This window comes from Corvus moneduloides, chromosome 5, assembly GCF_009650955.1.
Source record: "Corvus moneduloides isolate bCorMon1 chromosome 5, bCorMon1.pri, whole genome shotgun sequence".
Lineage (NCBI taxonomy): Eukaryota > Metazoa > Chordata > Aves > Passeriformes > Corvidae > Corvus > Corvus moneduloides.
Window position 1 is genome coordinate 59,135,520 of NC_045480.1, and position 19,839 is coordinate 59,155,358.

The following is a 19,839-nucleotide window of genomic DNA, read 5'->3' on the forward strand; positions in this document are numbered from 1 at the left end:
GCCCTCTTAAATGAGCCATTCACTTAAAGGCTATTACGGGCGAATTAATAAATTACACAGCGAATTATTAAATCCAGATAATTACAAGGAATAAGTAAGTAATCATTAGTTATCTCAGCTAATTACTGTGGGTCAGAGCGAGCGAGAATGTGAAATCCTCCTCGGGAATTGAAATTAACTTTGCACAGTGAGTCTCTCTGCTTGACATCCCCAGTCTGTAGGCACATGGCAGCTCCCCTGTGAGCTCGGCTTTCTATTTAACTTGGAGAGAATGGAAATAAAATTAAGTGGCGATGTGATAATAGGAAGCTGCTTAGAAAGCAAACGCGGTGGGTTTTATTTTTTACCTTTTACTGCCTGGAGATAGATCGCTCTCTGGTTTGCCAAATTAAAAACCTGGGGCAATTAACCGACTTCTCCCACTACCTGCCGGTCCCGCACTTGCACATGATCAACAAACGAAAAGGCAGGGAAGAGCCGGCGGGCTGTGGGGTGTGTGGGGGTGCAGAGGAGCCTGGGATCCGGGAGAAGCGGGGCGGGCGCCAGGGCAGCCCCTCCGCTGCCCGGGCCGAGCAGGGCTGAGGCACCGGCGCGCTTTGTTTTGGGAGACAATAAGCTGACGAGCTCTAATGAGGGTCCTCGTCTCTTCCGCTGATCTTTCGCCAGATCCTCCAGGAGCCCCCCCTCTCCCCCAACACCCATCTACAGCATCACTTCCCGGCTTTCCTTCACGTGCATCTTTTGTAAACAGCAGATCTACAGGCGGAGATGCTCACGCTGCTCTCGCCGGGCTCTGCCCGCATTAAAACAACAACAACAACAACAACAAAAACAACTGCTGTGCGTGCACGGCGAGGAAAAATATCTCGGCTTCTTTGCCTTTATCAATTGCAATTAGGTGGACAGTCTTCCCCCTCTTTCCTTGCTCCAGTCTGGGATGATAATTAAAATTTAATGAAGCCTGGGAGTAGCAGAGCTCTGTCTGGGGACTGTGGAATAGAATATTTTAACTGTACATTTACACCAAGTGTCTGGCTTCAAAGACGTGACTGCTTTTAATCTCGAATTAGAAAACCACAGACCTGAAATTAAATATTAGCCACCCTCGGCTCCCCTTCCTTCCCGCCACACTGTCACGCCTGTGTTTGCCTGCCTTGCCCCACGACACGCACACACCCGCGTCTCGGCTCTCCAATTACCCTCGCGTTAATAATAAATGGCTTTGCCAGGGTGCGGATTTTCCCCTTTCTTTTCCTTTTTTTTTTTTTTTTTTTTTAATAGGGTTAATGCAATATTAATTGCTCGTAGATGCTATAAGAATGCGCCGCGTTTTTCCAGGAACAAATCGATGGAACGGGGCGGCGAGCGCAGAGCAGGAGGCGCAGCCCCGGGGCCGCCCGGGTGAGTACGGCCGCTGGCGGGGCCCTCCGCGCCCGCGCAACTCCCGCGCCCCTTCCCGCCCCGGCCCGCTGCCCCGCTGGGGATGGGGGCGGGTCGTCCTTTTCCTCCCCAAATCCTCTCTCCGGGGAAACCCCAGCAGCGCCCACTCCCGGGACAGCCCGGCTGGTTTGTGATCCCGGAGCGGTGACCGGGGCGGGGAGGATGGGAGACAGCGTTCCCCTCCCTCCTTCATGGTTGTTGTTATTTTGGCAGGTGAGACCCCCAAGCCCTCCCGGAGGAGGGAGCCCGGCGGCGCAGGACGAGAACCTGCCCCGCGGCTGCGGCTCGGCGCGCCCCGCAAAGGTAAAGGAGGGGCTTGGAGGGAAGACGAGGATACCCCGCAAGTCAGAGAGGCGGGGGGTGGGGGATAGAAAAAGCATCACAGCCTCCACCAGCCAAAAAATCCCCAGGCAGCCGGGACCCGCTTCCCGGGGTGGGGGCGTTGCTGACCTGCTGACACGGCTCCTCCGTGCGGGAGCATCCCGGAGGCCGGGCAGGGCCGGGGGTGGGCGGGCAGGAGCCGCGGCCGCTGCGCGGGGTAGGTCACGCCTTCCCTGGCCCGGGGCCGGGCCCTCCGCTGGCACTTGTTGACAGAAAAAAAAAAAAAAAATTAAAAGCAAGAAATAGAAAAAAAAACCAACCTAAACGAGCAAACCAACCCAAAACCTGCCCCCAAACTGGCCACGACCCCCGAACGAAAACAACGGAGGGAAAAAAGAGGCGCTCCAGCGCGCCGGGCGGCAGCTGGGACACCCCGGGAGCGTCTGTGTGCGTGCGGGATCCGGCTCCGCAGATGGGCCCCCGCCCCTGCCCAGCCCTCCGCGGGGTGCAGCGCTGCTCAGCCGGGCGGGCTGAGGCCCCCGCGGGCGCTGGGCACTGTCCCCCGCAGCGGCACAGCCGCCCACTGCCCCCGCCACCAGCCCCAGCAGGACGAGCCTTCGGCCTCCTCCTCCTCCTCCCCCCGCCCGGGAAACCCGGGAGCCCTGGGGCGTGCGGAGCGGTGCCGCTGTGCGGGGACGGTGGTGCGGGCGCGGCGCCCCGCGGAGTTTGCGCGGCGGTGGGGCCGGGGGCTGCGCGCCCCGTCGGGCTGCGGCATCGCTCGGCGGCGCGGCGGGGCTGGGCTGGGCTCGCCTCCCCGTTTATACAGAACAGGATCATTTACATAAAGTCCTTAAGGCAAATAACTGTTGGGGCTCTAATTTATATCTGATCGAAAATTAGCCGTCATTATGCGCTCCATTAGCAGCGTCTTTAATGTGCTTCTAAGCACCATTTGTCAAGCGGCTTGTTAATATCCTTCAAGTCTTTAAAGTTGAGAGCTCATTAAAGAGTGCGCTCTGTTATTGATGTAATTTAGATGAGTTTGGAGGAGCGAGTGCGCCGCGGACAACCTGGACGAGCGGGGAGAGGCTGGGGCTCCCCCCGGGGCTGGGGGAGCAGCACCCCCGGCGCGGTGGCCCCTCACGGTCGCCCCTCACGGCGGCGCCGGGCCCGGCCCGGGGCCCGCTCCGCTCCGCGGCGGGGCCGGGGGGAGCCTCTCCGGGCCGAGGCGGAGCAAACCCGGCTAATGATGTGCAGACGTGACTCCGCCGCCTTTCCCCCACTCCATCGGAAGAGCATAAAGGCCAATAAATTACCTCCGCTGCTTATCTGAAAATCCATCTATCCTGTCGCTATTTTTTTTTTCCCTCCGCTGGAGGAGATCGCGTTTGTGCAACACGCCGAAGCCGCCCCTCGAAGGCGGGCTGTGGGGCAGCGCCCTCCGGCCCCCCCGGGAGGCTTCGGAGCCCGGCTCGGCCCCTCCCCGCCCCAAATCCTGCCGAAACCAGCTGCTTGTGGGGGCAGCCCCGGCTGAGCTCTGTGTCCCCCCCTCCCCCGGGCAGTGCGGAGCCGAGCGGGGGCTGGCGGGGAGGGTCCTCCCCTGCGCCGCCGTCCCCGGGCTTCCCCCGGGCGAAAGCAATAAAGCGGGTAATTAGACTGCTAAAGACGGATGTAAATAACGGGGAGGAGGCGGCAGTGACAGGCGTGCGACTGGGCCGCTGCCCCCCGGGGATGAGAAAAGGAACCCGCAGTGCTCCCCCCCCGGCTCTGTGAGAGGTGCCCGATGCCCCAGCGGCCGGAGGGCCCCGGCAATTCAGGAGGGAACTCACCACCCATCAGAGGGGCCCCGTGGCCCCCGGAACCCCCACAGCGTGCAGGGCGAGGGCCAGGGCAGAGGGGATGCGGTGGGGGAACTGCTGCAAGTATCAGCAGCCTTTCAAACCCCGCTGCAGCCCGGCAAACCCCCTGCAGGGGCTTTAAGTGGCCTTTCACGCAGGCTTCTGTCAAAGAAGTGTTTCTGTGACCCCACGGTCCCAGGGACCCACGGACACGGTATTTTTCCCAGAAGCGTGATGTATAAGCAGCCACACGTGTGATCCAGCCCTGCTCAGCTCTCGGGCAGTGAGCCTGGGGGTGCTCCCCATCGGTGCAGGGTGGGGTGATCCAGCCCTGGCCCTCAGGTGACAGATGGCTGATCCTGACAAGCTGGACACATCTTCTGCTCTTTGCATGCTCTAGCACGGTGTCCTAGTCCTAGATCCTGGAGATGACCTGTCCTAGAGCCACCACCTCCATACTGGTCCCCAAAGCTCTCTGGGCAGAGGAGGAGAAAAGTACCCTCAAGGCAGCAAGCAAAAACACCACCCTGGGTGGGCAAAAGCATGAGGCACAAAGAACCACCAGGCGGCCCGAGGGTGACGTGATGAGCTGTCTTTGCAGATGTGATTGTCACCAGGAGCACACAGGAGCTGCAGCACAGCAGCACATTGCCCTGAGCTGGCTGGCCTGTGTTTGCTTTGTCCATCTGTGTGTGGCATTTGGGGACAAAGTCCTCTCAGGGTGTGTGTGGGCACATGTGGGTGGCCTGCTGGATTTGAGGAAGGCTCGTTGCGTGTGGGAAGCCCTTTCTTACCCATCTTTTCACTCACTCACAGCTTTTCTCTTGCCTGTGGCACCACATTATTTTGAAGGGAAGACCACGGAAGTAGGCAGGATAAACTTTGAGAACACATATTTTTTTTAGGGAGGACAATTACAGGGAGATAGCTTTGTCTGTATTGAACAAAGCTATTAAAAACCAGGGTGTCAAACATGGACTTGCCCATGCCAGATGGGGAGGGAAACCCATGGAAGAGTCTCATGTTATGACCATGCCAACATTTTATGGCAGCAGTGGTTGCAGCTTTCACAAAAGTGAAAAGCAGTTCAGTTTCTTGCCACATTTTGTGGGCAGAACTTGTGGATGTGCAGCAGTGAATGAACCATGTCCTATTCCCACTCCCAGACACTCTTGTGGGGGGGCTTCTGGCAGTGACAGGTATGGCAATGCCCACTGGGCAGCAGCAGGAGCCCCCTGGGCCAAAGAAGGGTTTGATGAGGAGGGCTTGTGCAAACCTCAGCATAATAAAAGCCTCCACCCCACAGGTACAAACACACACATAGACACAGTGGATGTCGTGTAAAAAAAGGCAAAAGGTGTCACCTTTTGAAATAGTTTTTACATCCTGAGTTGTTGAATTTCTTTCCTGATTGCTCTTCACTTCAGAAATACAGATTCTTTAAGAATACAGTCTTAAAATGCAGTGTCTTTAAAAATTACTGTGAATGGACACATCTGGTGCTTGATACTAACCCTCCCGAATTTCTTGCACCTAAATACATTACACAAAGGTGCCCACAAAACTTTCCTAGTGGCCCTTCCTCATGGAGAAGGGGCACCAGTCCCTGGGGGAGGCCCAGTTAGATCCCCTTGCTGATGGCTGCAGCTCACCTGTGATGGGGGAAGTGTCTCCCTGCTCCCTGCTTCCCTCCTACCTGGCTGCACCTTAAACCACTCTTCCTTTCAGCCTCCACCGCCAGGCAGACACGACGGGGATGTCAGCAGTGGGCTGGGGGTGGTGGAGCGGTGATGGGTCTGATCCCTGTCTCTGTGCCTGGGTTATTCCCCTGTCTGCTCAGGAAGGCTGGGGAAACACCTCCCACAGCCAGGGCATTCGGAGAGGGGTGGCAGCCCAGACGGTACCTTTGCTGCTGGCCCTGCTGGGGACACTCTTAACAGCCAGGGGCAGGGCTTGCAGCACCTGCACTACAACAAGTGTCTCACTACCCTCCCAGGTCAGCCGAGGGCATGGGATCCTTGGAGGCCACCTAGTTCAGCCTCTCTGGAGCCTGAGATGCTGAAGTCAGCATCTCCTGGCTGTGCCTGCACCAGGGAACGAAGCAGGGCAGGGCACGAGCCTGGCCACAGGCAGGTCTGCCTCCCCTGTGCTGGCTGGAGCTGATGGACACCCTCCCAAGCAATGCTTGGCCATGGGCTGGGGACAGTGTCTGCTCCAAACAGGCTGTTCAGTGGTGCCCACGCTGTTTTGAGGGGGCAGGGGAATAGAGGAAGGGAATCAGCCATCATGCAGCGCTGCTTGGCCCCAGGCTGGAGAAGGGCTCCCAGCTGGTTCTGCAGACTGGCTGGGATGCAGCCACCAGAGACCTAAAGCTCTCTCTCTTCTGTAGAGCCTCTTCCCTGACGGGGAGGTTGGGCTGTGTTTGGCCCGGATATGAAGACCAGACCCTCTCCCCCCAACCTGCTGAGCTGCTGTGTCCCCCCAACCCAGGCAGCAGCACTTTTAACACGTGGAATGGTCTGGATTAGAGCCAGACAGCTGATGGGCTCTTGCCCACACCCAGGTTTGCCAAGCATTGGCACCAGGACTCGCTGAAATTCTGACCTCGCCAAAGACCCTATTGCCTGTCCTTTGGATGATCCCAGAGCAGCCCTGCATCCTGGTGGCCCCACATGGGTGCCGATGAGCAGGGACAGGGCAGGTGCGGGATGGAGCCAAGGGGCTGCTCTCCCAGGCAGCCCATGGGGATGGAGCACGAGGCAGCCCTGGGAAGGTGTGGAGAGGGTTTTCCTTCTTTGAGGCAGCTGTTAAAATGCTTTCATTTAATCAGCCACAGAGCGCACGGCTCAGTTAAACAGCTGGCACCTGGGCTGATGCGTGGGGATGTGTAATTCTGATTCCTACCTTTCTGTTTCAAAGCTGTGTCGTTTTGAGCACTTTGATCCAGAGACTAAACTTATTGTGGCATATTTATGTATATGACATTTTCCTTCGCTCCTTTATTTATTTATTTCTGTGAAACACAGCACTGACAAGGTTTCCTAGTGCCGAGGCGGAGGCGCTTTCTGAAGGAAAACACACGGTCCAAACTCCAGCGTGTGCTGCAAGAGTCCTGTTTTATACATGTCAAGGCTCCAACAGCAGGAGCAGTGGCAAAGTGCGGAAGAGCTCATGCAGGAAAAGGAAAAACCAGGCTGGGGGTGAGTGACAGTGCTGCATTCCAATGGACCAACTGTTCTTTGGTTCTATGAGGATGCTTTCTTCCCAGAGTTTTACAATTCTTTCAGGGCCATTATGGCAATTCAGTGCTTTTACCCCTCCCTGATAGTAGCATACTGATCCCCAAAACATTCCCAGGAAGCAGGGATGTGCCGCTATCCAACCTTACAGCAGAGGAAAACAGAGAAGTTTGGGACGAGGAACTGGAAAGAAGTTTCCCAAGTCCTAAGAGGGCTCTTAGAACTGGGACAAACCCTGCCTCATCTGACAACCTCCAAAAAAACGGAACCAGTACCACCCTTGAATTTCTCACTCCCAGGACACTGGCAGTATGAGATGCTCCATGAAATACCATTCCCCTTGAAGCAGTGGTTTTAATTCCCCAGCAGTGGCACTGCAGTTTTCTTAAAGCTCAGCCTCAGGTGTACTGCAAGGGGGAGGTGAAAGCTGACTTCCCTGAATTTGGGCCTTTGGGTTGGGTTCTCTGGTGTCAAATAAGGCACAAACTCCGGCTGACATTAGAAGATGGAGCATTAATAAATCCTCTTGCCTGGGGCTTTCAGTACCTGTGTGATTTTCTGCCTTTTCCCTTGCGTGGGACACACATGGGGTCTGTCACCTCTGTCGGCTGCACAAAACCTGTGGGGATATATCCACAGCTAAACCCCTTCCCCATCTGTTCCATTGGCTTGAAGTGGGCTTAAAACACTTTTTAAACTGGTTTGAGGCTGGGGAGGTACAAACAGAGGCACGAACAGACAGGGACAGCCATGTGGAGTGTGGTCCCCTGGGAAAAGAAGGGGGAACCAGGAAGCCAGGTACCATCCATGACTGAGCTACATGAGGAAGAGATGCTCCTTGTGTGGACATTTCAGCACCTGGGGCACCTCCTTCACCCTTTCCTGCCTCCCAGACAGCTTCTGTTCCAACAATCCTCATCCTGCCAATGCAGCAGCAGCCCCAGCTCTGATGGCTGAGGCTGGCATTTATTATGTGGATCCTCCTGTCTATGGACACATGTGAACACCAACAGCCCTGTTACCCACGTGGAAACGGGAAACCTCCTTTCGGCAGAAACATTTTAAACATCCTCAGCAACTGTTATAGAAGGTCTTGGGCTTCACCTTAAGAGACCCCTGACTGATGTTAAAATTTAACTGGGAAAACCCAAAAGGCTAAATTTAAAAAAAAAGGTTACTGCTTGAAAAGCAATGGAGGAATTGCTGGGGCAATTCCTTCACTTCTCATCTTTAGAAAAGACTCTCTGACTCATGTACCTCCAAGCTGAATCCCTGGGAAGTGCTGACACCAATTCTCCCTTCACCCCTCCAGATCACTTTTCCCTTCTTTGCCCCTATGGGTGTTTGTGGGCTGAGTCTGCTTGCCCAGAGGAAATCAGCAGGTGGCTGGGCTGCTTCACTGGCTTTTGTGCCAGATCACAGTGAGATCTCAACCAGGTGCATGTTTTAGGCATGACAGTCTTTGAACTGTCCCTGACTGAAGAGAGAAAAATCAGAAGCTTTTATCGCATAAAGGTACCTGTACATCCGAAGGAGGAAAACCACCCACAATTACAGGAGAAATATAACACTGAATGTAGTTCATTTTCAGTCCAGGCTTTCTAGGAAGAAGATGTTGCTCCACCTTTTCTCTCACTTCAAAATTGCAAGCCTTGCCTTGATCTGGGAAAGCACTGTGCTCAGATTACGGGCAAATACGATAAACCAACATCTCAGAACATGTGTAGTTCTTTATTTTGAGGTACCTGTAGGCACTTTTGGCTGGCATTTCATCACACCTCAATCTTTTTTCTACAGAGGCAGAATCACCCTGATACACTGTAAAACAACATTGCTTGCTACCTTACACCCTAGGCAGTGAGCTGTAACTAAGATGCACACATGCAACCTGATATTTCTTGTGCCAAACACCTCTGCAAAGCCAGCTGCATGACAGCGTCACATATATAAGTCATTGTATTGCCCTGCTGACACCCCCTGGTTAGAAGTACCCCTGAAAATCCTCTTGGAGTACAAAAGTGCCAGAAGAATAATAATTGTAATTACAAATCTTAACTAAATACACAGTATTTATGTGGCCCTTTCAATATTACATTTCCGTGGCAAGTTTTTCCATTGTGTGTCGTTCAGTCATGTTGGGACAATTTGTTAAATAATGTAGAGGCACTTCATCATGGAACAACATTTGAGGTGATTTACAGTTCCATCTTTTAGCAGCACACCTGTAAATCGCTATAAATAATGCTACCCCCTATTAAGGAGACATCAGGGTGCTTCCAGATAGACGGAATTAATGGGGAGGCAGTTGTGGATGATCCTGGGTAGAAAGCACTGCCAGTTTGGGTTGTTCCAAAACACAGACCTGCACAGCCCACAACCAGGCCTGCAGGGGAATTTGTGGGATGTCCAATCAAGTTGCAGAATGGCAGAGTTTGGAAGGCACTTAGCAGCAGGCTGGTGTCCAGAGATCAGTGACATTCCAGGCTTAAGTACCTTTGTTTCTCTTGCGGCTCTAATGGAATTTTGACAGGTAAGATGTTTGCAGTGAAGCTTAATTTGAAAGAGCTCATCTTTACTTCTCATCTGTATCAAGTCTTCATTCAGCAGCAAGGATAAAACGAAGGAAGGCTATGAAGCATTGGAATTGTGGAGACAGAGGGGAGACTTTGAATAAAGGTGAAGAAGATAAAAAATGAGTCTAAGGAAAAGTGGGGAAGAGGATACAGTAGGCTCAAAAATCTCAGATTTACTGTAATTAGTATTTGTGTGTCAACTCAAAGCCTTTCTGCTGGGGAGTGAGATTCTTAGTTCTGCTATGAATATCCACCTACCTGAAAAAAGAGTTGGGTTTTTTTTTAATGATGCAATGCTGTATGTGGAAAATGGTGAGAAAAGAGGATCAAGCTCCTAACCAAGGACTGGCCATGGCAAACCAGACAAGATCATAGAAAGTACTTACCCCAGATGAGTGATCATCATGCAGGGAGGCAAAAAACCAGCTGAAGATGGCAGGACCACTTTAAATCAGGAAATAAACCTTTTCAGCTCATAGCACTGTTATGAACACTTGCATTTCAAAGGTGTTGAAGATGATTTCCAGGTAGAAATTCAAAAGGCCCCAGTACAGAGATCAGGAAGAAAAGGTATGATGACCCATAATTTGGGGCTGCCACATGCAGATTTTTACTTCAGCTTGCAATACCTGTGAAGACATTGAAGCCTTTGCTTCAGAAGTCAAGAGCTGACCTGTCCTTCCGTTACAGGAGAGCTGTCACAGGAAGGAGCTTTAGCACACACCTGGAATGGTCTTCAAAGGTTCAGAAACCAGAGGAAAAAGTAAAAGAGCTTCCTCTTGTCTTCCTTGAGCACAGCTCTGACCTACACCTGAGACGAGACTGAACCAAACTTACTCTGTTTTAGAGGTAGAAAAGCCTCTTCCTGGCTCTCTTAGTCAACACCATGACAGGCTCGTGAGTCTGGGTTTGGTTTCACAGACTCTTTCAGCTGATGAAGACCACTATATATTTCCAGCACCTTTTTCCTTTGAAAAAATAGTTAACTTCAGTCTCACAGTCCTGAAGATATTTTGCTCTTGTCTGATATTAAGAAGCGCACAACAGGGACTGCAGAAATGAATCACAGCATCTGATGGTGAGATTAAACCCAGCAGCTTTCAGGGGAAAGTGCATTATCTCACTGATGGAAATACCCCAACTCCCTACAGTGGGACGTGGGATGTGGGAGAAACAGAGAGGGTGACTAAGGCAAGCATACTTCTTGCAAATATATTAGTTTAGTTTTTTTAGTCTTTTACTTTCCTCATCCTTACAGCTTGTTTTTTTACTTACTTTCTATAAACTACCAAGTTTTGTGGCACAGATAGTTTCAGAAAGTAATTTTCTAGGCAGGTTCCACTATCCTGAATTTTCTAGTCAGGAAGAAGGAGGAAAAAACCGTAAACATGACTTACATAGTGACTCCACCCAGGAACACTGATTAAACATCACCTGCTCCGAGGTGGTTTGGTGTGTGTGTGGAAGTGCAGTCTTCAGCAGGTGTTTATTTGTTTCTGCCAAAAGCACAACAGAACCTGAACGTGTTGGTGATGTTGTCCTCCAAGAACAAAGGTTTGTAGAGGCAAAGTAAAAGCAAAAGCCCTAATTAATCTAAATTTTCTAATATCACAGAGCTCCTCTGAGAGTATCAGGGCTCAGCAGATATGAAAGCTCATTGCAATTTAGAATGTAAAAGTTAAAGGGGTTGCTGTGAGAGAGAAGCAACCAGGAGATGGAAAGCAGGTAATCCTGAACTTCCCTTATCATAAATAAATTTTGGGTTAATCTGTACTGCAAGCTTGGCATGAGCCGTCTGCCCAAAAAGCAGCCAGCAATGCCAAGGAAACCTTTTTCCGGGTACTTGTGTGGAAATTTCCTCAGCCGAATGATGCTGAGGAGCCGGGAGGCGGACAACACTTATGAAAGCAAACAGCAGAGAATAACAGTGACCACCAGGCTTCAAGGAGGGCTCTCTCAAGATGTTTTGCACTGCTGTGGTTAAGTCCAGATTTAAGTCACTACAATTGTAAACTGTGAACTTGTGGCCAGATGGGACAATGTTTTCTGACAGTCCAGGAAGACCAGAAGCAATGTTGTCAGGATTAGAACAGCTCAGTGCAGGAGGCAGCAGCTTGTCAAAGCTGATTTACTTCTGTGTATGGGTAAGTATGTCCCAAATCAGGGGCTGGATGTGCCAGTCACAAAAGCTGCCTCCCAGAGACAAGGGTTACCTCTCATCCATCTGTCTGGTGTCGGAGATCTCCATCCTAGCTGGGTTTGGAGCTGAGTGGGAGCCGGAGCTACTGCTACTCCGAGACACTCCTCTTAGGATGCTCAAGTTCCCAGACCCTGGCTCGTCCACGTGCTACTGAAAATCTGTTGTCCACTGGTTTTCTGTGCCACATGTCCCATGCTTCAGGAGACCAAGCTGCAGAACTGAGCAGGAAAGTGAGCAGCTGCTGGGACCACTTGAAAACAAATCCCCCTGGGATTCTCCTCAGCTCCTGGAGACTCCAGGCCTGTGTCAAATGAAGACTCACACATGGAAATACCCATTAACACGAGTTATCTTCAAAGACAACACACACATTCTATCTACTTGCAAGCATTTGTGTGGCAAATATGAAGGTATTATGAAGTTATGTTGTCAAACAAGACACAGGTTTGTTAAAAAAAGAAAAAGAACGAAGTCCTCATTCTCTTCTTTGTAGGAGCCGTGTTCAGAAATACCTGCCTGAATCTCAGGACAAAGTCCCTGATGTACACCACTGCTGAAGGCTGAGGAGTTCTCACCTCATGTGTAACAGCTGAACCTCACAGAACTACTCAAGGCTTTAACCTATTTCTTGCATTTTTACATGTATATTATTGCTTCTTCCAGTTACAATCTACTTTTTCCTAGCAGGAAATGAAAGTGTATCTTTAGTAATACCTATCATCAATCTTATTTATTCCATATCTCTAAGTAATTATATATAGAGTATTTCTTAGTCTATATTCGGACGGCCTATTTAGAGATGAATGGATTCCTTCCAAAATAGCAATGACCTTTCTGTGACTCAAACATTAATTTTCTAAATGGCATCACAGGTGAAATACCTTATACATCATCATAATTAACAAGAGATATCCTATTAACTCAGAATAAAAACATGCTTTTCATAATTACAAACAGAATCCTTTCTGAGATACAACCTTCCTCTCTGCTACGAGTTGTTAGTCAATACCATTGGATACATCCACAGTGAAACTTACTAAAACCCCACCAAAAAACCACCTTAGTTGTCAGCCTAACATGTCCTAGGCACACACAAAATGTAGATTTTAGAGACATTACACTTCAGAACTATCCAGAGATTCATCTGCTATAATATGTTTGACAAGTCTCTTGTTTGAAATGGACAACTGGCATTATAGGCTAAATTGATCTGCCTGCTTTTCTAACTTTGTTAAAGTCAACTCTGCCTGTGATTTCTCAGCGCACAGAAAAATTTGTAAACTGCAATTCATAATCTCTCACGAGTCCTCCTTTCTGGCTGCAAATGAAGGGTCAGGAGATCAGGTGCTTTCTGGTAAAACTTGGAGGAAGGATTGCAAGGATAAAGAACGAGGCAGGGTGGAGAATAATTGTGTTCCATAAGAGGAGCTCCTTAAATTAAAGCACCTCTCACGTGAAGAGATAAAGGACAGAAGTTCCATTACACCAATGTGAGCTCTGATCCCTGCAGATCTTACAAGCAGGACTGTGTCTGATGAGATCAGCAAAGGGAAGTGATGTTGGGAGGGCATTGGTGATTCAGAGAGTGGTGATTTGTCTTCTGCAGTAGCACTGGGTCAATACCTCAGCCAAGTACAGCGAGCACTGTGCTTTCAGCTGGAGCCTGTGAGGTGTTACAGCAAGGCTGCCGTGACCTGTGGAGCTCTGACTGCTTCTAACAGCGGAGAGGTTTATTCCAGGATCCTGTCCAAACAGTAACATATGGAACAACATCCTGCCTAACCTCCTGGCCCCATTAATTTGAAGAGGGAAGCAGAGCCTTCATTTTCCCACTGAAAAAGTCTGCAAGGGGCAGAACAACGCCTGCATTCTGCCAGACTGAGAGTTACTCATCAGACAAATTGTTACTGGTATGGGAGACAGGTATATTTAGCTCAATAAACATAATTTGCTCCCAAAGCTTCCTGACTTTCAAGAACAGAACTCACATTTACATTGCTATAAGATGATAAATTTCCCCTTATTTTTATTAAAAGCTGTATGATGAAAAAGTGTTAAAAAGTATGGGAGAGTTAATGCTCTAGGGGATTAATTCATGACCGTTTTTCACAAGCAAACAAGAATTATCATGTAGTAACAAGTGCAGATTGGCAAAAAATAGTGAAAACCATGGATGCTATTTAACATAACTACACAATAACTTTTGAGACACATGAACAGAATGTTCACTTCCTGCAGAAATGTACACGGGATTAAAGGCCCTTAAGAATTTAGAAACCTGCCCTTGACAAATTGATAATTGTCTTTTCTAGACTATTGGTGTCATTTATGTTATTTTATGTACTTTTTTTTACTACAAAGGCCAAATCCAAATACGTAATTTCTTTCAACAATATTTTGATAAAAGAAATTTCAAATATCTAAAATTAGTAGTCATGCTATACTTACAAAGATTAGAAGAGCTTGTAGATAAACAGGATTTAAGACATTATTTGCAAAATTGTGCCAGTTTCAGAATGTTTTTCTTATTTCATATTAACACTACTAAAATATAAGGGGTAAACCTAAAGGGTAAACAATACAGATGTTGTTTATATTTAATTCATAGTCCTGTTTCTCTTTCTGGTTTCCATAAAATGTTTGCCTCTTTTTAGCACTCAGCAAAGAGATTTGTTGCCTTTGTGTGTGCATAATTGCATGTGGGAATATTTCTATACAACTTCTCAGCCTTGCAAAAGCCTTCTAAATTAACATTGTTATAATAAGCATGGTGTTCAGACAATAAAGACCTATAAACAAAAGAATAAAATTATTGAGCTATTTGTATTTAAATTGCATGTACACAGCATTTTGGATCAAAAATAGTCTAATAAGAGCTGGTTAATGATACATTCTTACTATTCTTTAACAGGGAGAAACCCTATTGTCAGATGTCAACCAAATACTCAGACTACAATCCTGAAGAAAACCATGAATTGAGTTATTACTATGGCAAAAGCTAATGCTTGCTCAAACACCATCATAAAACCTGATTATAGTTCTAATGGACCTCGCTACAAACTCTGAGTCTGGAAACCTCCATTTAAAGAAAGGAATGGTTGGCTATTGGGAGTGATAAAGCTTTGTTTGTTTAGTTTAAAAGAAGGGGTTTTCTAATATGTGAAATTATGCATCATCAATTTTCCTAAATACAATTTGAAGGTTCCAAATCCTATTTTTATGTGTATTTTGCAAAGTGTTAACTTCCATCTTCTGTCCTCTAACTCTGCCTTGAGCCAACAGTGGTGGCAGCAGATTCTGAGGACTCTGAGGTGTCTGAGGACTGTGAAGACCACAGGTGTCAGTGGGTCATGTGGGGAACCCATTGTCAGGAGTTTCATCAGCTCAAAATGGGACACAATTCTCTACACAGAGTCTAAAAACAGTGCTTCAGATTATTAATCAGAAAGAACCTAAGCAGAATTTTAGTTTACCTGCTGATGTAAGCGCAGAGTCACCGAATGAGTCAGGTTGGGACGGACCACAGGGGGTCATCTGGTCCCATCTTCAGGCAGGGTTATCCCACAGCACATGGCACTGGATTGCATCCAGATGGATTTTAAACAAACCTAGTCATGTTTTGAGTCCAATCTGTGTTATAGATTGGATCAAAATTGCACCATAGTGTGTCACCCAGGCTGGATCTATTCTATTTCAGCTACTGGTGAACCCCAACCTTTACACACATGATAAAATCACTGGTAGTTCTATGTATAAGTTTCTCTGAAAGGGATCATAATCTGGGATTTAAAAAAAACTCTCCAGACACATTTGGAACCTGATCTTTCAAGGCACTGAGCATCTTGGATTCCCATTCATGTTTAATATCTTAACAGGAGGATCTTGACACTTTGGAAGACATTAAGCAATAGGGGCACAAAGTACAAACCTTCTATTCCGCTACTCTTTTTTTAAAAAATTTATTTCAATGACAGATGCTTTTTTTGATAATAGAATTTTTATGACAAAATCCTTGCTGAAATTCCTACTTTGTTGCATGTCTCTTCAAGGATCTTCCTGTACTCATTATACATCAGCTTCTCGGTCAGTAAGCAGGCAACCTCTAGAATAAAAAACAGCAAATAGAAAAATATTAAAATGTCAGAAGTTTATGTATATACATTGATATCTACATGTTTTATGTTTGGGGTTGGCATCTGATTAAGCAGATTTGTTTCTGTCTCAAAGGCTTATTTCTGTAAATTAAAAGTAATTACACGATCAAAGGCAATTAAATTCTAAAACTGGGAATATGTGTAAAAAAACTGAGGGAAGTGTGAATTCATTCATTTATGAGCAGGAAAAATACTATTATTTAGACATAGTAAGACAGAGATGATGTGCAATTGCCTGTCAGAATCAGGTTAAGTATTGATAGCAATGACAATTTGTAAAAATAAGCATATTGGTATAAAGTCTGCAGATTATGAGCAAATACTGTACCAGGAAGATCTAGAGCTGGTGTCTTGGACAGAGGCTCACAGAGGCTTTGAGGCACTTGTTTCTTCATCAGGTTCTGTTATTAAAAAAAAAAGTACGTTGTTGTTTTAGACTTACAACACTTTTAATGGTTAAAAGGCCTAAAAAGTTTAATTGAAAAACACATCATACAGTAAAAAGTCACAAGAGAAGGAAATCTAAAAAACACAGAGATGAGCCACAGAAAACATAATCCTAGAAATACAGAACTGAAAGGGATTTCTGCTCTCATTTGCAGCACTCCTGTACAGCAGTTCTCCAACAGGACAGCTGGGTGGGACCAGCTGGGGAGCCGACAAGGGAGATGCATTTGGGAGAAGACGATGGCCAAGACAGCACTGAAAGATGGTGGGCAAGAGGAACACTGTGCAGGGGAGGAAGTGAGCAGTGCAGGAGGCAAGAGAAGGCTGCCACCTCTCAGTGGGGTCTTCCTCATGGGATGTGATCCAAAGAACAGGTGGCTGGAAGGGCATGGCTTGACTCTGCAGTTCTTGACAGCCACACGTTTCCTTTGCTCCAGTGATCTGTGAGGCTCAGCCTCATTCCTTCCTCACTCCATTTCCACACCAAATTCCCACCTCCTGGCTGCACTTTCTGCTCTGCGCCCAGGGACTCTCCAGAAACATACCTCCCTCTACCTCATTCCAACCACACCATCCCTGGGGCATTGTTCCTTATTTTGGGAACTACTGATCTGCTTCACCTCCTCAAATGAAGGAAGTGCACATATATCTAGTCCATCCCTGACATCTATTCTCCAAGGCTTCTGATGAAGGCTGTTTCACAACATCCCTAATCTCTCTGTTTCAGTGCTTCACAGCCCTATTGCTCAGTTTCTTCCCTAATACTTAAGATAAATATTTATTGCAAATTAAACTGATTTTTCTCTTGTCCTACCTTTTGCAGACACACAAGAGCAATGGAAGATTGAATAACTCCTTATAGCTTGAGAGACTATTTTCCTTTCTCTAATCTTCTCTTTTGGAGGCGAAGCAAACACAGTCTCTTCAATATTCAAAAGGAATTCACGTTTTCTTGACTCGATCCTCCTCCTCAGTTTGTCACTACCTCTTTGTACTGTGATGCCTAAACCTGGACTTTGTCTTTCAGTCACAGCAATACCAACAGTGCTTGTATGGCATCATAGTTTAATTCATGGCCAAAATAAATCATCCAGTTCTGGTGGGGATGAAAAATAATGTTTAAGGCAGTGTATCTGCTGGTGCAATGTTTGGAACAGATTAAAACTACTGGACTACTTAAGACTCAACAAAATTTATGTTTTGTCATTTCATAGACTTTTATTAAGTATAGTTGCTAACTAGGATTTTATCCACAGTTGTATGCAAGCAAGAACAGGATAAGTAAATCTGTGAAGAATATCAGAGAATTAGCATTCTCATATGAAGTCCCATTTTGTATGAGGGCACTGTACATGTTAGTCGTTTACTCTGTATTTAACAGTGTAGTTATTCCAGGTGACATGTCCTGAAACCAGGCCTAAAGTAAATAAATCGGAATTCCTTTCCTAGCAGACCATGTCTAAATGAAAAAAATCTAATAAAACCTGCACATTTGGTCTGGTTTAGGAACTCAACCAGTAGGAAGCAGCCCAGAGCCCCAGGCAGTCCAGAAGTGTTTATAGGGGTCGGAACTATGCTGTCCCACCCCAGTTTTACACCAGCGCAGTGTTGTTGCTCTTTCCAGAGGCTGCACTTTGGTGGAAAAGTGGTGCAAAGCAGGTGATTCAAGCCCAAAATGTGTCTGAGTACAGCAACATCTGTATTTCCTGGGAAACACGAAGAAAAGCGTGTCTCTGACAGCTACAGACACTGATACGTGCAAGAGACGGTGGCGATGTGCACATGACAGATGGGGAGTTACAGCAGAAATTGCTTTTCTCGTGCACCTTTTGGCCTTTTGCCTTCACACTTGGACACCAAGCTATTATTGGCTGATTAACAGTTCTGCCCTCCCAGCACATATTAAGCATATCAAGGATAACTGATGGAATACTGAGCCATAAATGTTTTCTTGGCATTTGTTTGGCCTCTGCTATTTAGAAACAATAAAAGCATCTCATATTCATAATGATAATACATATATACCAACACAGATCACACCATCAAGCATTCTCCTTCCATCTTATTGTGCAAAATGTGGATATAACATTAATATGTATTAATAGAATGTAAATATAATTAATCATAATAGGATGTTCCTGACAGATTATCATTACTGTTGATAAAATATAATTAGAATTGCCTGATTGGATTTTCAGTGCAGCTAGAATAGGCATCTCTCTTCCTTTTGTTTCTGTGTGTCTATCTACACAACACTACACTTCTAAAAATCTCATTATTTCATGATGTCTCTGGGAGAAAACAATGCAGAGCTGCAAGTCCTTTACATGATATAATTAGTGAAAAGTCATACAAAAAAAAAGAAGGCCACACCAACAAAGACTGAAGCTACAACTAACTCTAGAGAGGACAGGAATTTTAGGCACCATTCTCTCAAAAGATTATAAAGAAAATGAAACAGTTCACAACTGTATTCCTGAGACTGCATGCCCATGTGATGGGAAAGCATTCAAATCCAAGGTCTGCATTATTCAAAGACTGCTGGACTTTATTAAACAAGAATTCCACTGAAAGCTCCATGAAGTGATGAAGTCATAAGTCATTATTGTTTCGGGCAGCTGAAACTGCTTCGAAAAAAAAAAAAGAAAATATTTTGAGGAGATGACAAAAGTAAGAATGAGAGTAGCCCACAGGAACCCAGAAACCATTTTTCAATGTGTTTTCCAATAAAAGAATGAGGTAGAGTCTACTGGAAGTAGGAGGTGGTGGGCTTGGATACAAAGAAAGGTCTTGCTTGTGCCCTGCCACCTCATCACTGGAACTCCCTGCTGCAGGATGCTGAGGATGCAGTAGTTTTCTGTGGGCTCAAGAAGTGCCATGGCAAACAAATAGGGGAAAAGTCCATAGCCTCTCCTACTCCTCCACTATAGCTCACCTCCTTAAGCAGCATCCTACAACACATTACCTCAAACAAGAGATGGAAACATGCTGTTATGTTCTCACATGGATTCAGGTGCAGGTACACAAACAAGACCCCATTTGCAACTCCTGCTAATGAGACTGAACTCTCTGAACTACAAAAGTAGTAGCATTTTCATTACATCTATTTTACTTTAACAGAATTAACTTCACATATTCAGATTCACCATTAGCCAATACTGCATTTTTTGTCACAAAAGGGAGAGAAAGTGACACTATCTCGACATATTATCATGTTGGTGTAACGCAGCTGATGAGATATAATCCATTATTGTAATTTAAAAATTACTTGCATTTTTAAAGGTCATGCCGCTGTTTTGAGTTATATAACCTGAAGAATGATGCAATGGTGTAGGAATAGAGACAGAGCAGAAAATAATATGACTTCCAACAACATGTTCATCCCACACTTGTAGATGATCTTCCCATGTATTTTTCTGTCTTGATAAATGAAAATGGATGTAATGCCTTTCTAAAAGCAAGTTGGGCCTACCTGTTTAACCATGTATTCTGACTTGGTTCACTTGGAATGGAGGTAGTTGTACATGGAGGTTTTATGAATATAAAGATTAACGAATTTGTACAATTTGGGCATGCAAAGCATTTTCATCAGGCATATTCCATTTAGAATAAGCAGTAAACCATATA

The 19,839-nt window shown here is 46.7% G+C and overlaps 2 protein-coding genes across 3 annotated transcripts in view; one reads left to right on the forward strand and one right to left on the reverse strand.

Moving 5' to 3' along the window:
- The first annotated feature begins 1,312 nt into the window (after positions 1–1,312).
- LOC116444413 (translation initiation factor IF-2-like) lies at positions 1,313–3,101 on the forward strand. The gene is made up of 3 exons (XM_032109783.1): positions 1,313–1,401; positions 1,654–1,743; positions 2,798–3,101. Exons 1-3 carry the CDS (start codon positions 1,320–1,322, stop codon positions 3,022–3,024), a joined length of 399 nt encoding a protein of 132 aa, XP_031965674.1. The 5' UTR covers positions 1,313–1,319; the 3' UTR covers positions 3,025–3,101.
- A 10,933-nt stretch (positions 3,102–14,034) lies between these two features.
- Positions 14,035–19,839, reverse strand: part of TTC29 (tetratricopeptide repeat domain 29) — a 117,704-nt gene continuing 111,899 nt past the window's right edge. The window contains exons 9-10 of one of the 2 annotated variants that reach the window (XM_032110315.1): positions 16,094–16,166; positions 14,035–15,713 (exon numbers count right to left, since the gene is read on the reverse strand). In XM_032110315.1, the coding sequence (XP_031966206.1) occupies positions 16,129–16,166 (38 nt within the window). In that variant the 3' untranslated portion in view covers positions 14,035–15,713; positions 16,094–16,128. The remainder of the gene's footprint in view (positions 15,714–16,093; positions 16,167–19,839) is intronic. The other variant, XM_032110314.1, reaches the window with a different exon arrangement.

Excerpts from the sequence above, each read along its gene's own strand:
- LOC116444413 (XM_032109783.1), top strand. The coding sequence starts at position 1,320 with ATGCGCCGCGTTTTTCCAGGAACAAATCGATGGAACGGGGCGGCGAGC. Across the intron at positions 1,402-1,653 it reads GCAGCCCCGGGGCCGCCCGG|GTGAGACCCCCAAGCCCTCC; the intron begins GTGAGTACGGCC and ends TTATTTTGGCAG. Across the intron at positions 1,744-2,797 it reads GCTCGGCGCGCCCCGCAAAG|ATGAGTTTGGAGGAGCGAGT; the intron begins GTAAAGGAGGGG and ends GATGTAATTTAG.